Below are 14,575 nucleotides of genomic sequence, written 5' to 3'. Positions count from 1 at the left end.
GTGCCCTCCACCCCACCCCAGGGGTGTAGGGTGCGTTGGCCCCTTCCGGGAGTGATGTGGGGCCAGGGTAGGTAGGGAGCTTGCCTTAGCCTCGCTGTGCCCGCCACCAACCGGGAGCCACCGGAGGTAGAGGTAAGTGCTGCCTGGCGGGAGGCTGCACCTGAGCCCTGAGTCCCCTCCCGGAGGCAGCATCCCAAACCCCCTCCTGTACCCCAAACCCCAGCCCTGAGCTCCCTTCTGGAGCCAGCACCCCATACCCCATCCTGCCCCCCAACCCTCTGCTCCAGCCCTGCCCCACCTCCCTGTACCCCCTCCTGCGCCCAAACTCCCTCCTAAAGCTTGCACTCCAACCCCCTGCTCCAGGCTTAGCCCGGAGCCCCTTCTCACACTGCAAACCCCTCGGCCCCAGCCCAGAGTCCACACCCCCTCCCAAATCCCTGGTCCAGCCTAGTGAAAGTGAGTGAGGGTGGGGGAGAGTGAGCGACCCAGGGAGAGAAGGGGAAAGGAATGAGCAGGGCGGGGCCTCGGGGAAGGGGCGGGGAAATCCTGGGTTGCCCTTAGATTCAAAAAGTGATCTTGGGTGTAAAAAGGTTGGAGACCACTGACCTACAGGTTCCGGGGTCTGATAGTAAGATACAGAGCTTATTTATCACTCAAAAGAGAGAAATGGAAATTGAACAGTTAATTGGAAGGCAGAGGAAACAGCTGTGCAGAGAATGTTTTGGCTGTGAGCAGTCTGGGAAATGACGTTCTGTAGCATTTGCTGTTCTAGAAAGAGCGGAGACACGTAGTATAAATAGGAGGGCTCTGGAGAGGGCTGTCTCTCTACCACTGTGTATATTTATCTATAAATGAGCAACAGGGGAGGGAATCAAATAAGGGTAAGCAGTCTACCCACTGCTTAGAGTACCAACAGCTTTGCTGATTTGTGCTATTTTTTCCCCCCAGTATCACTGCATTACTCAGGCACAGGACACTGGTTTCTTCATATCAAGGGAAACTAAAATTCATCTAACAACACTCAGAATGGGAAAAGATTATTATTCAATTTTGGGAATTGAAAAAGGGGCTTCTGAAGAAGATATCAAAAAGGCTTACCGAAAACAAGCCCTTAAATGGCATCCGGATAAGAACAAATCCTCCCACGCAGAGGAAAAATTCAAAGAGGTTGCAGAAGCCTATGAAGTCCTGAGTGATCCCAAAAAGAGAGACATTTATGATCAGTTTGGGGAGGAAGGTAAGTATTTCTCTTACTCAGTATCTATCTGTGCTACACTCTTACAATGGACACTTAGTTGTGCTGAATGCCACAAGACAAGAAGAAAGTTTGTATTTATCCATGCATGTACTGATTTGGACAATGACTGTTTTCTTCTGGAGACTGATATATGGTAATTACAGAGACTTATATGTTAATAAATATATATAATCATGTATAGTGTATCCTTCATAGTTTAGAACCATGCTTAAGTCAATTTTGTTTATTTAAAAAAAAATTTAAAAGATCCCAAATCCATCTTATAGAACTTTTTTAATGTAATAAAGATTTGTCTATGACCTATAAATAGCTGGATGCATTTTATTTATTTTTGCCCCTGCGCTTTTTGAGATAGCCATCAAAATGTTACATAGAGACAGAGCGCCTCTTTGAATAATATATCTCTCAAACTTTTCATAAAGGATAATTTGCTTTTTTTGTACAAAACAAGACAGGATAATCCCTCTACTGAGCAGGAGTCCAGGTGTCCAGTCCTTAGTTGGCCTTGGCTTCTTGCCCGTAGAGGAAAGTATTTGCCTGATGTCATGAAATACCAGAACAATTTTTTAGTTTAACTGTAAACAGTAATAACGTGCCAAAGGGATGAGGCCCCAGAAATATTATATAGCCTAAAATGGTTACTTAAACAGGAAGCTCTTTCTTTTTTAATCATCAATTGTGATGGTTCCCCACCATTTTTAGGATTCAGCAGTTACTTTTTACACGTTATTTGAGACTCTAAACTGGTTAAGCACTGCCCACAGAAACTAGGTAGGCTCATTTAATCGTTAACATTCATTTGGGGCCAGATTCTGATAATTTTACTCAAGCTGAGTTGCACACTACTCCATCAGTAGTCTCATTGACAAGTAGCACTAATTGTGAAGTAAGTGCTATGCAAGATATCTGGCCCTTTATCAACATGTGTGGTGCTGTCACTGATCATTGCGTCTTTGCAAACTTTAACTTCTATAAATGAGGCAAATTCCATAGTCTCTTGTACCACTGTGAAATGAGAGAATTCTGGAACTACAAGTCTTTACTGATGTTTCCACAGGTTCTCATGTCATTCATAAGACTCTGATACCTGACCCGATTCTATTATCTGGGATTACTAAGGGCTCATGCATCTCCTTTGGTATTAGGCCCAGATTTATAAAGTATTCCATCATTGCTGCACTCAGCATTGTAATGCCTAAGTCTCATTTTCAAAAGGGGTTTAAGCACTTGACTGTTAATGGGATTTAGGCTCCTAAATTCCCAAGCCCCTTTTGGAAATGAGTCTTGGGCTCCTAAATCAATTTAGGCATTGCAATGCTAAGTGCAGCAATGCCTAAATAGCTGTAAAAATCTTGCCCTTAATCTTTTTGCCTTATTGCTTTTTTCCCTTTAGCTCTGTTTGTTCTTCTTTCCTATATGCAAGTACTTAATTAATCTACAGCTTAGGTAATACTCATTCCATTCCAGTGCAGTAGCACTTCCTAACCCCCTCCTAAAAATATCATTAGTCAGATTCTCCTAAGAGTGGAGGGCAAGGCATATAAAGCAGTGTAGCCTTTGGCAGTGTGGCATTGCATACCTGAAACAGAGGCTCAAAGCATGTACTTCTGTTTATTTTAGGCATAATATTAACAAAAGTATTGACAAGTTCCTGCAGCTATGTGTCTGGAAATATCCCTTGTCGCCTGAGTGGCTGCCTAAGCTCTGTCATTGTTGTCCAGAATGTAGTCAGTAGTTGTAAAGCTCTGTGATTGTTTTACAACCATGGAACCTGATGTACTTTCAGCAAAAACTATTCAGTATCTATTCTAGGAAGTATCATTCCACTAATCACATGACACAGTTTGTCATGCATTTGTTTGACAATACCAGTACTTCATTTTAAAAAAAAAAAAAATTGAAAAACGTTTAGTGTAGCATTTGCCATAGCAAAACTAGAGTTATGATTGAGATGCCATTTCCATTCTAATGCCCCCTCTGCAGTTGTTCAGAACTTTATCAAAACATTCCTTTAGGGCTCAAACCTTTTGTGCTTGGGTTTAATCCAAATTTGTTTAACTTTTTAATTTGAGTAAAATCAGTTCAGTCATCCTGGAATTAAACAAATATTAAAAATCCATTCCTCATATCTGGATTAAATGTATTTGTTCAAGTTGGACACTTGTCTTGTTTTAGAGTCCTTTTTAGAGAAAGAAAAGCAATACATTTTTGAAGAAGATCAGTTTGGGGTTTTTGAATTTGGAAATAGTAAATGCTAAGGCCTATGGGTTGCTGCTTTGTGCTGTGCCACTGGTGGAAAGTGGCCCTAAAGTCAGCATTTCATGGGAGGATCACCCCTGTGTAGCTGTAGCACCAACTGGGGAACTCCTATGCTGACTCTTTCCCTGATGCCAGTGTGGAGGGAGTGACTGGGCTCCTTTATACTTAGCTGATACTTGGCTGCCGTATTGATCTCTTGCCAACCGCCAATGGTCCAATAACATCCTTTCAGGATGGTCTGTGTTGTGCTAGGCAACTGACTTGGGCCCAGGATCAAGAGGATGCAAAGGCCACTTTTGCCCTCTGCCACAGTTTTAGGGTAACTCACCCTTCTTGGTCCTTAAACGTTTCACTCTCAGCCATCAGTTCTCCTGGGCAGAGATCCATGCCTCAGTCAGAAGGGAGTGGGATTTTTAAGGATGCACATTTCCCTGATCTACACTGTGATATCCCCAGCCTAGAAGGCCATGGCCTGTGCTTTGCTTTTTCTCTGAGGGCTGTGACCAATATTTGGCCTGCAGTTACAAGTTACTACACAGCTTCTTCCAAGCAAGCACATTTATTCTGAAGGTAGAAGCATTACAGAGAAAGCATATAAAAACATTCCCATGTGCTAAAAATCTTACCAGAGGTCACCCACCCCCAACTCAGCACAGGTGTTAGGTCTTCAAACCCCACAACTGTTTTTTCCTCCTTGTTACAAGGTCATATCAGTCTTTAGAGCAGGAACCAGAACAATGGCCCTGCATCAATTTAAGCTCAGGTTATTTATCTACAAGTCCTTTCTTTGTCTCTTGATCACTGGAGAATCCAGTTTGAACCAGAATATGTGAGCCTCCACGGGAGGTGGTACTTCTCTTGAGGTGTTAGAACCTGAGTGATTTGCCTTAATCATCCCCTACTGTTTTTACTTCCTGGAGGAATTGTGGTAATCCTCCCCACTGTGGAGTGCATACCGTCCCTGGCCCACAAAGATACATAAACCATTTATACACTTAATTCAATATGGTCTCCCAAAGATATGTTAGGAAGTTGCCTTATCTGACTCTCACTCCTCCATTTGAGCTGCACTATATGCTAATCAGCTGCAGCTGAGGACCTAGCATTAAAAATTTATGCATGGTTTATGAATACTTTGAATTCAGCTTTTCTTTTAAAAGATCTGTCTCTAACATGGATTAGAAAGTAGGATGCATGCTGAACTGCTTTATCATAGAATATTAGGGTTGGAAGGGACCTCAAGAGGTCGTCTAGTCCAACCCCCCTGCTCAAAGCAAGACCAATCCCCAATTTTTGCCCCAGATCTCTAAATGGCCCCCTCAAGGATTGAATTCACAGCCCTGGGTTTAGCAGGCCAATGCTCAAACCACTGAGGTATCCCTCCCTTATGCTTTAGCATAAGACTAAATCCATAACTGCTTAAGGGCCTTAGAAGGAAAATGGTTGCATATAGTGCAGAGCTACCTTAATCTTACGAGGCAGCTTAGTGGTTAAGTGTTGCTGAGATGCTTAAGTATTTAGAACTGAAGGCCTCCTTAAGGACTGAGTGCCTTTGGCCTTAAAACCTCTTAAGCAAGGTCTGAGGAGTCAGGGGGAGAGTGGGGGAGGGAATTAACCAGTAGGAAGAAGTATATGGAGGTCATTAGCAAGGGAAGGGAGGTAGAAAAGAACTGTTTGTTGCGTGAGGTATGGTCTGGAGCCACAGAGTAGAGGTAGAAGATAACTGGGTGGGTGCTGGGGACTGTGGTAAATGAAAAGCTGGGCATGAGAAAACTGTCACCTGAAGGAAGTGGAAGGAAGATCTCACACTGGGAAGAATGGGGACAACCAATATGAAGAAGAGAAAGAAATAGTAGTCAATTAGTTGAGAAAGGAGATTGAACTATAAAGGACTCCTAGAGATGATGATGGGTTTTTTTGTTTTGTGTTTTTGTGGGGGAGTAAAATCTTGGATGGCCTGGGAAGAGGAGTGGAGAGTGGGAATTTTTACTAAGGAAGTGATAGGATGAGTTTGGTGGTTAGAGATAGCAAAGCTTCTTTACCTCTAAAGTTATTTTTAATCTCATAAAGTATCTAGAGCATAGGTTCTCAAACTGGGGGGTCACAGTCTCCTCTCACAAAAAAGTTTCCGGGGGTCACAAGCACCTCCCTTTCTTCATCACTAGATGGGAGTGGGGGCTTTTTCTGTTTGTAACATGCAGGTGCAGTCCGGAAAAGGTCAAGAACCACTAGCTTAGAGTATTTGATAAACACAACTGAAAATTTCTAACTAATAAAGGAGCCTGCCTTTTTAACTTTTTTCTGTTTACTATTGTTTGACTTTGAAAACTTCAAGGAAATTAAATACAAAAACTAGTTAATGCAGCATTAAATTTGAGAAATCAAGCACCCAAAGAAGTCAGAAATTTTGAAAGTCAAAGTTTCTACAATATTAACTCTTCCACATAGTACAAATGTAAGATTTACTGTTTCTGGGAGGTTTTTAATGCTGGGTTGCTACTGATGGAAAATAGCTTTTAATAAACAAAAATGTGGCCAAACTTTTCTGGTTTGCTGCACTCCTTTCAACTTTCTCTTTCCTCTCCATTCCCAGATTATAACCCCCCAAGAAACAAAGCAAAACACAGTGTTTCCATTATCTCAGACTTGGTGAAGTCCTGTTTCCAAAACAATTATGCTTTCTGTTATCCATTCATACCAATGTGCTTTATGGCTAGCTGTTGATTTATGGTAGTTTCCTAAAATAGCACAGAATTTGACCCACTCTGTCTGACTTACACCCTGTGCAATCCCATTGATCTCAAGAGCACAGAAATTAGCCTAGTCTGATTAGAAACGGAGCATATTTGAAGCTTTAAATATAATACAACTTTATATATTCCATACCTATAGTGGCCTTGAAGGGCTTAACCCTAGTCCCATTGAGCAGATCCTTAGTTAAAAAAATTACATGGGAATATGGTCTTTAAGATCATGCAGACAGAGAACACTCATAATTTTCAGCACACTATTAAAACATTATTTACAATCCAGTCATTTCAATGAGTGACCAATTATTAAATAGATTTGCTGCTGATGGGGCATCTTATTTTAGGAAACAATTCTAAATCTTCAGAATTACTCCAGGTTGTATGATGATGAGTAGTTGCTACTCTACAGTCCACTGGCAAGTAGGGTGAGGTCTCTTTAAAGAGGAGCCCTTCAATCTCTGCTTACTGTTCTATGTTTGTGCAGTTGTTAAACTACAAGTCCTTTCAGTAGTTGTTTGTGACTCAAGACAAAACTGTATTTTACTCTTTATGTTGTTAATAAGTACCAGGATTGAAAACTAGTATGGACTTTCCTAACCTTGTCCATATGTCCCAATTAGGGTTGAAAGGAGGAGCTGGAGGACCCGATGGACAGGGTGGCACCTTTCGATACGCTTTCCATGGTGACCCACATGCCACATTTGCAGCATTTTTTGGTGGCACAAATCCTTTTGAGATCTTCTTTGGGAGAAGAATGCCTAGTGGCAGAGACACTGAAGACATGGAAGTGGATGGTGATCCTTTTGGATCTTTCACTAGTTTTAGCATGAATGGATTTCCAAGAGAGAGGAATACAGTTGGTAGCCAGCCTCGTCGTAAACAAGATCCCCCGATTATCCATGAACTTAAAGTATCATTGGAAGAGATATATCATGGCTGCACAAAAAGGATGAGAATTTCCCGAAAAAGGCTGAACCCAGATGGCAGAAGTGTGCGAACGGAGGACAAAATCCTCACCATTGAGATCAAGAGAGGGTGGAAAGAAGGCACTAAAATCACTTTCCCAAAAGAAGGAGATGAAACACCCAATACTATCCCAGCCGATATTGTTTTTGTCATTAAAGACAAAAGTCACTCGCTCTTCAAGAGAGATGGTTCAAATATTATCTATCCTGTTAAAATAAGTTTGAGGGAGGTAAGTTTTGTGTTAGTTGATGGCGCAAATGAAATATAAAAAGAAATTGTCTTAGCATGGTATTGTGGCTACACTGCAGAAAATAAATCTGTAGCAATTATCATAATTCAGCACTCCAGTTCTCTAGCTAATACAATTTAATCAGACTAAGTATAGTGCATAGTTATCAGTACCAGAATCATTGGCTTTTTTTACTGGGGTCTGCATCATATGTTGTTAAGTTTTGTCTATGGCAACATACAGAACGATCTGTGAGAAAGGAAAGTAGAGCATATTTGCCATTTTTCTAAGTTTTAGTACTACAGTAAGTACAATAGCTATCTATATGTAAATGCAGATTGGGTTGAAGTAACAATGAATGCATCCAATGTAATGGACTCCTTTCTGCTATGATATACCGTCCTTATCATTTCTGGAGTAGAAGGTATCTAGAACGCACGTCTAGAATATTTTCACAGCTCACCAATGGAGCTTAATTTAGCAAACTTGCAAAATATCTTTCCTTTCATATCAACACATTTCAGTGTGCTTTTAGAATATATGGAGGTGGATTTCATGAGGATAAATTGTGAGCAGGTGTTGTTATGGGAGTTATATGTGATGATAAAAATAAGTTCATATCTTCTTTTTTAAATGCACTCCAAAGACCAAAGTAGTTTTGCTTTCAGAAACAAAAATAAGAGATTGGAGAGTGTTTTCTTTAGTGTTTGAAGACAGTTAAAGGAATTGATTTTCCCCAAAATGAATCAAGTCTGTATTTTTAAAAATGTAGCATTAAGGAATAGTGAGAATAAACAAATCTCAAGCGATGTGCAGAGGACATGCAAAGAAAGTCTGCCTGTATTCTGAACTTTAAAAAAATATATATTTTTTTTAGATTTTTCATGAGATGAACCACATAATACAAGAGGAAAAGCAGTATGTAATGACAGGATGGGTAATGTGGTTTCTGCATAAATATCATAATTCTTCCACTGAGTCCAAATAACACTGAGTTTTGTCAGCACAGATTAAGTACATAGAGGGTAGGTGGAAAACAAAAGCAATCCTTGCAGGCCAGAAGTACAGTATTAAATGCATAAGTATTTAGATAAAAGAGGAGATTAGTGGGAATTATCTCTATTAAAAAACAAAGTGCTTAGTTTGTTTTTGTTTTTGCCAAGAAATTATATCTTGATACAGAGCAGGTAAATTCTTGGTTTGTATTTTAATATTTACTTTAATTTGAACATCACAAATGTGCACATAAAAGGACACTGTGAAGATTGATAGCAGAGTTGAGCAAATAATGGATTTTTTTTTTGGTTTGGAGATCAAACCAAAAAATCTAGGAGGGAAAAGAAAATCCCATTTGATTTAAAACCAAAACCATTTTTTTTTCCAAAATGTTCATTTTGAATTGACCAAAACGGTTTGGTCTATTCAAAACAAAACGTTTTTGGGTCAGCCATTTCAGGAGGTTTTCCAACCCTCCTCCCCTGCTTTTTTTTTTTTTTTTTTAATTGGCCAAATTTGAATTCAAAATGCCATTTCAAAATGAAACATTTCAAATTGTTTGAGGTTGCTTTTTTTTTTTTTTTTCTGGGCCAAAACTATTAATTGAATTCAATCAAAATTCTCAAACTGGTTTGGGACACCAGAAAATGCCTTTTTTTTTTTTTAACCAACAAAAAAATCTTAGCCACATGTTTTTTGCCCAGCTCTATCAAAAAGGCTCAACGTAAATGTCAGACACTAGCCCTAAAATAATTTTAAAAAGCAAAGTATGAGCAAAACAAGCGTTGCAAGAGTCTTACAATGAATAAATACTCTATGTAACCCGAAGTGCAATGGAGCTAGGACTCTGAATTTCTAATGACAGCTGAGATGCTGCTTGTTTGGTAGAGATTCATGAGCAGAAGACAGTGGGAGTACTGAGCGTATTTGTTCTGTTTGTACTGATCACAGCATTATCTGTTGATGTTTAGGATGCGGCACCAGGGAGTAAACCCTTTCCTGACTGCTTTAGATGTTATTCTGGGGCACTGACCATTGTTTTGATATTGGAGAGAACATTGGTAATAAAACAAGCATCCCCTTTTAAAGGGAGCTACATAAGTTATTGTCTTTCAGTTTTGACAGTTCTCTTCAGTTATGCAAAATAATCCATGTATTCACAATATCATCTTTTTCTAATTCTGTAATCTGAAAATTCAGTTTTCAGTACAAATAAGCTTTTGATGGTTGCCTCTTTCTCATGATATGAACTATTTATTTTAGGCTTTATGCGGCACCTCGGTCACCGTGCCAACAATAGAAGGAAGAACCATACCTATGACAGTAAATGAGGTTGTAAAGCCTGGGATGAGGAGAAGAATTATAGGATATGGGTTGCCATTTCCCAAAAATCCCGACCAACGTGGCGACTTAATTATAGAATTTGAAGTAAATTTCCCAGACAATATTCCTCCAGCATCAAAAGAAGTACTTAGGAGAAATCTTCCTGTTTCATAAAGGAATGGACTGTGTTAACACTGTTTCAGCAGGACACTGAAAATGCAGAAGACTGGCAAGTTCATGCTGTAAAAGTGCAATCTATATCCATTTGTGGAATATTCATTTTCTTTTGTGGGGTGGAGGGAGGGAATACTGTAATGCTGCATGAGAAGAGAATGGTTAAATACAAGTCACGCGGGTGACTCTTGCAGTAAAACATACAGGGAAAACCACTCACTGTATCTTACTTAGATCTTCCTAATCAGAGAGTTTATTCAGTATTTTGCTTACATGTAAAATGTAATCATTTTGCAAAAGCTCAGTGCACATATTTCTAATAAAGTACTTGAGCATCCAAGTACTTTATTTTATGTATCTCTAGATTATCTATGTGATGCTACCCACTAATATCAGAAGTCAGAATTCTTATTAGAAATACGCTCATGTAATATCCACAGATATTTAAAGAGACTAAAGCATTAACTGACTCCATTTAGATATGAAGGCCCACATGCTACCTTCCATTTCACAAAGCAAAGGCTAGCTAAATCTGTTTGTAGAGCTCCTGAACCCACAAAAGAGTGTGAGCCTTCTCCCAGCTGCCCCAGAAGCTGCCCCAGCTGCTCTGGGGAAAGGTGTAGCCACACTGTGACATGCTCCCTTCAGAAATCCAGCTGGGGAATACTACTAATCGGTGCTAACACCCATTCCCTAGGGATGGATTTCAGTCCAACCATTGGCAGGACGACATGGTATCTTGGCTCTAGAAGGAGCAATGCTGTCCTTTTGTGGAAGGTTGCCCGTGGAACGGTGTAAATAAAGGCACTTGGATTACACACACACACACTTCAAGATCATGCAGATCTCAGGACATCTGTAGAATTCAAGGGCTGAACAGTCTACCACTTCCGTAAGAGAGAAGGGACAAAACCCAGCTCCCAGCTAAAGGATTCTGAGGAAACTTTTTGGGCCTGACCCAAAGTTCATTTAAGCCAGTGGAAGTCTTTCCATCAATTTAGCGGGCTTGGGCTTTAGTTCCTTTGTGAATAGAAACATGACTTTCCTAGCCCTTAAGGTGAAAACACATATATAGGGGAAGGAGAGAGCTCTCAGTAATTGAGTCTAGTATTATAACATGCTATAGGGCTGGTTCCCTTGGTTGCAGTATGATTTTGGTCATATAATTGCCTTGCAGACTTACTTTCATAACTTAGGTTTTAAAAACATGCCACAGTGCTTTAATAATGACATTCTTAAGGGAAGATTTATTTTTCTTTAGAAGAAGAAAATATTATTCTTATTAGCAGTCATTCATTTACCTGTGGAAATCTTCTAGTTACCTGCTCTGGGTAATTTAGGTTATAACAGGGTGTTTAGCAACATCATATAAATGATTTTCTGTAGGAAGGTGGATTATGAGAGTTGGGGTTAATTTAGTTAGCCTTTTTAATGAGCCCTTGCACAGAAGAATCCCACTTCAATTTTTCAAAGGAACACATTCCTAAAAGATACTGTCAATTTTTTAACTACAGTTTCTCTTTCATACAGCTGACACATATGATAGTGTAAATCATATTCATTTGCAGTCCTAAACAAGCAGGGAACCTGAACAGTAGCTGGAGTGATACTACAAAGGGAAAAAAAGTTTTAAAATTAACTGCTACCTACTGCTTATGCCTATTGTTATCCTTATATATTGTGTTCATGCATTTAAAAGATTTCCAGTTTCAGTATGTTCTGTATGGCATTTCTCATGTGTTTTTTAATAAACTTGTTTTTAACTTTTTTTTTTTATTTTTTGCCATAACCACATGCCATAAACTCTGCGAAGAGCAAATGAGGCTGAGCATTTGAAACCAAGTCTTGGGCACCCATAATCTAAGTAGCTACAATACTTAGAATAACTGCAGATATTTTTCAATGTCCAACTTCAGGTCAGAGCAGCAGGGCTGAATTGGCAGAATTCCAGAATTGGCAGAATTAGTAGTCCCTAATAGTGAATGTTTACACATACGGAAAACTAAGTTCTTTTATTTCACCATTTCTGAATATGGTGTAAAACTTAAAGTACAGAAAAAGCTGCCACATCATTCTGAAACATTTTACAGTTTTCTCGGTGGAAGGAATATTTTTTTTCACAGAATGCAGTCAGCCTGTGGAACGCATTGCCACTCCTATTGGTGAGGAGATGAGTTTAGCAGGGTTCAAAAAGGAATTAGACACCTTGTATAGACAACAGATAAAACTTTCAAAAAGTGCCTAAGGACTAGATTTGTTAAGGGATTTTGGTACCTAAACCAGCAGCCAGGTGCCTAATGGGATTTTCAAAAGCATCAAGATGCCTCACTCCCATTGAAATCAATAGGAGTCGGGCACCTGGGCACTCGTGAAAACCCTACTAGGAACTTTGCTGCTGGTTTAAGCACCCAAATCCTTTTTAGAAAATCTGGCCCTGAGTTCCTTTTTTTTTTTTTCCAGAAGGGACTAAGGCTACTCTAAACTAGAAAGTTAGTTAGGTTGGTTTAACTATGTCGGTCAGGGGTGTGAAAAGTTAAGCCAACCTAAGTCCCTGTGTAGACAGAACTAGGTTGACAGAAGAATTCTACCATCTCTTGGGAAGGTGGATTACCTACTAAACCAATGGGAGGATTCTCCCTTTGGCATAGGTAGTGTCTACGCTGAAGTGCTATAGTGGCACAGCTGTAGCGTTTTACGTGGAGAGACGCCCTTAGGTGCTTATGGCTTATTGAAAGTCAATAGGACTTAGGGCCAGATTCCTAAAGGAATTTAGGTGCTTAAAGAGGCAGATAGGTGCCTAATTCAACCAGGTAGGTACCACTGAAATTTTCAAAGCCAAAGGTCAGGTGACTCCTCAAACACCCTCTCCCAACTGCTCAAGTCCTTTAGATACCTACATTTCTGCATAAGTGCTGCTGTGACCCAAAAGCTAACATGTTGCTTGGAGCCCTATCTCAAGCCAAAGCTCTGGAGACCCTAAAGCTGATTTTAAAACTAGGTACAGAAACGTCTATCTCAGCAGCAGGGCCTGATCCCATAAGTGTGCTTTGAGCACATCTAAGACCTGCTACCAGTCAGACCCTGCAGAAGGAGGGCCAGATGTAGGCTACCAATAGGTGGAGTGACAGCACCTACAGAAAGACAGCCAAGAGTTCAGGGTAATGTAGGGTGAGCGTGAGGGAGATACAGAGCATGAGCAGGAGGTAGGTAGTAGCCCATGCCTTCGAAGCCGAAAAAACATCTAAGTGGCTGAGCTGGCTTAGGTGCTGCACTCTGGGAGAAGATTCATGGATGAAGATCCCTATCTCTAGCCCGTCAGCCACATGTACCAGGTGAGCAGCTTAGATGACTAAGCCCCTCTCCTAAGCTAGCCAGGAGTGAAATGGTTAAGTGGCTCCCCACTCCCAGCTGCCTAGCTTCTGACAATCCTTTTGTGGGGCTTATCTACATGTGTGTTTAAGCCAGATCAAATCAAGTTAATCCAGTTTGACCACATGTCCACACAATACAACCCATCATTTGCACTAACTCCACATTTACTGGGAACTCTGGAATCCTCTTGCAAAGTGGACTAGGTTTGCTTATCAGAGGGTAAGCAGGTGTGACTCAGGACCCTGATGACAGCCACCTGGAAAGCCAGCTACAGTTCTGCCCTGATGCAACAAACCCTGATTTCTGCCCTGCTTCAGCTGAGCCTGACTCCTAGCAAAAACCTGGGCCAAGGCCAAAGAGTCAAATCCCCTGTAGGGAACTATGGCATGTAAGTATCTATCTTTACAATTCATTATTGTTGCAGATGGGAGCTAGGAGTTCCCGTCTTTCCGGCCCGCCATATTACTTCAATATGGCACCATTGCAGTCTGTATCATTGCTCCCCTTCACGCTGTCCTGTGATAGATTTTAAAACCAAAAGCATTCATTTGTGCAAAATTCAACAGTTTATTGAGACTTACAGGAAAATAAATTTGGTTAGTTTTCATGAGGTATAACTGCCCGTTGTATGCCCAGTCAAGGCACAAACAATACTGCTCCTTGTTGAGGTACAAATGGCTGTAACTTTCATAGTATCTGACAATCACTGTAAGGTATGTCTACACTACGGAATAAGGTCGAATTTATAGAAGTCGGTTTTTTAGAAATTGGTTTTATATATTCGAGTGTGTGTGTCCCCACAGAAAATGCTCTAAGTGCATTAAGTGCATTAACTCGGCGGAGCGCTTCCACAGTCCCGAGGCTAGAGTCGACTTCCAGAGCGTTGCACTGTGGGTAGCTATCCCACAGTTCCCGCAGTCTCCGCTGCCCATTGGAATTCTGGGTTGAGATCCCAATGCCTGATGGGGCTAAAACATTGTCGCGGGTGGTTCTGGGTACATATCGTCAGGCCCCCGTTCCCTCCCTCCCTCCGTGAAAGCAAGGGCAGACAATCATTTCACGCCTTTTTTCCTGAGTTACCTGTGCAGACGCCATACCACTGCAAGCATGGAGCCTGCTCAGGTAACCGTCACCCTATGTCTCCTGGGTGCTGGCAAATGCGGTACGGCATTGCTACACAGTAGCAGCAACCCCTTGCCTTGTGGCAGCAGACGGTACAGTACGACTGGTAGCCGTCATCGTCATGTC

General features: G+C 40.8%; 1 protein-coding gene across 3 annotated transcripts in view; it reads left to right on the top strand.

Moving 5' to 3' along the window:
• The window catches only part of DNAJB4 (DnaJ heat shock protein family (Hsp40) member B4), a 48,260-nt gene extending 36,576 nt beyond the window's left edge, over positions 1–11,684 (top strand). Inside the window, exons 1-4 of one of the 3 annotated variants that reach the window (XM_084637581.1) lie at positions 562–628; positions 949–1,237; positions 6,888–7,462; positions 9,722–11,684. In XM_084637581.1, the coding sequence (XP_084493707.1) occupies positions 1,027–1,237; positions 6,888–7,462; positions 9,722–9,955 (1,020 nt within the window). In that variant the 5' untranslated portion in view covers positions 562–628; positions 949–1,026 and the 3' untranslated portion in view covers positions 9,956–11,684. Of the gene's footprint in view, positions 1–561; positions 629–948; positions 1,238–1,353; positions 1,392–6,887; positions 7,463–9,721 lie in introns of those variants that run through there. The other 2 variants (XM_084637580.1, XM_084637582.1) reach the window with 2 other exon arrangements.
• Positions 11,685–14,575: the final 2,891 nt, after the last annotated feature.

This window comes from Lepidochelys olivacea, assembly GCF_965140295.1.
Source record: "Lepidochelys olivacea isolate rLepOli2 genome assembly, chromosome: 8".
In the NCBI taxonomy this organism is placed as follows: domain Eukaryota; kingdom Metazoa; phylum Chordata; order Testudines; family Cheloniidae; genus Lepidochelys; species Lepidochelys olivacea.
Note: the sequence above shows the minus strand (reverse complement) of the source record. Positions and strands in the feature narration are given on the sequence as shown.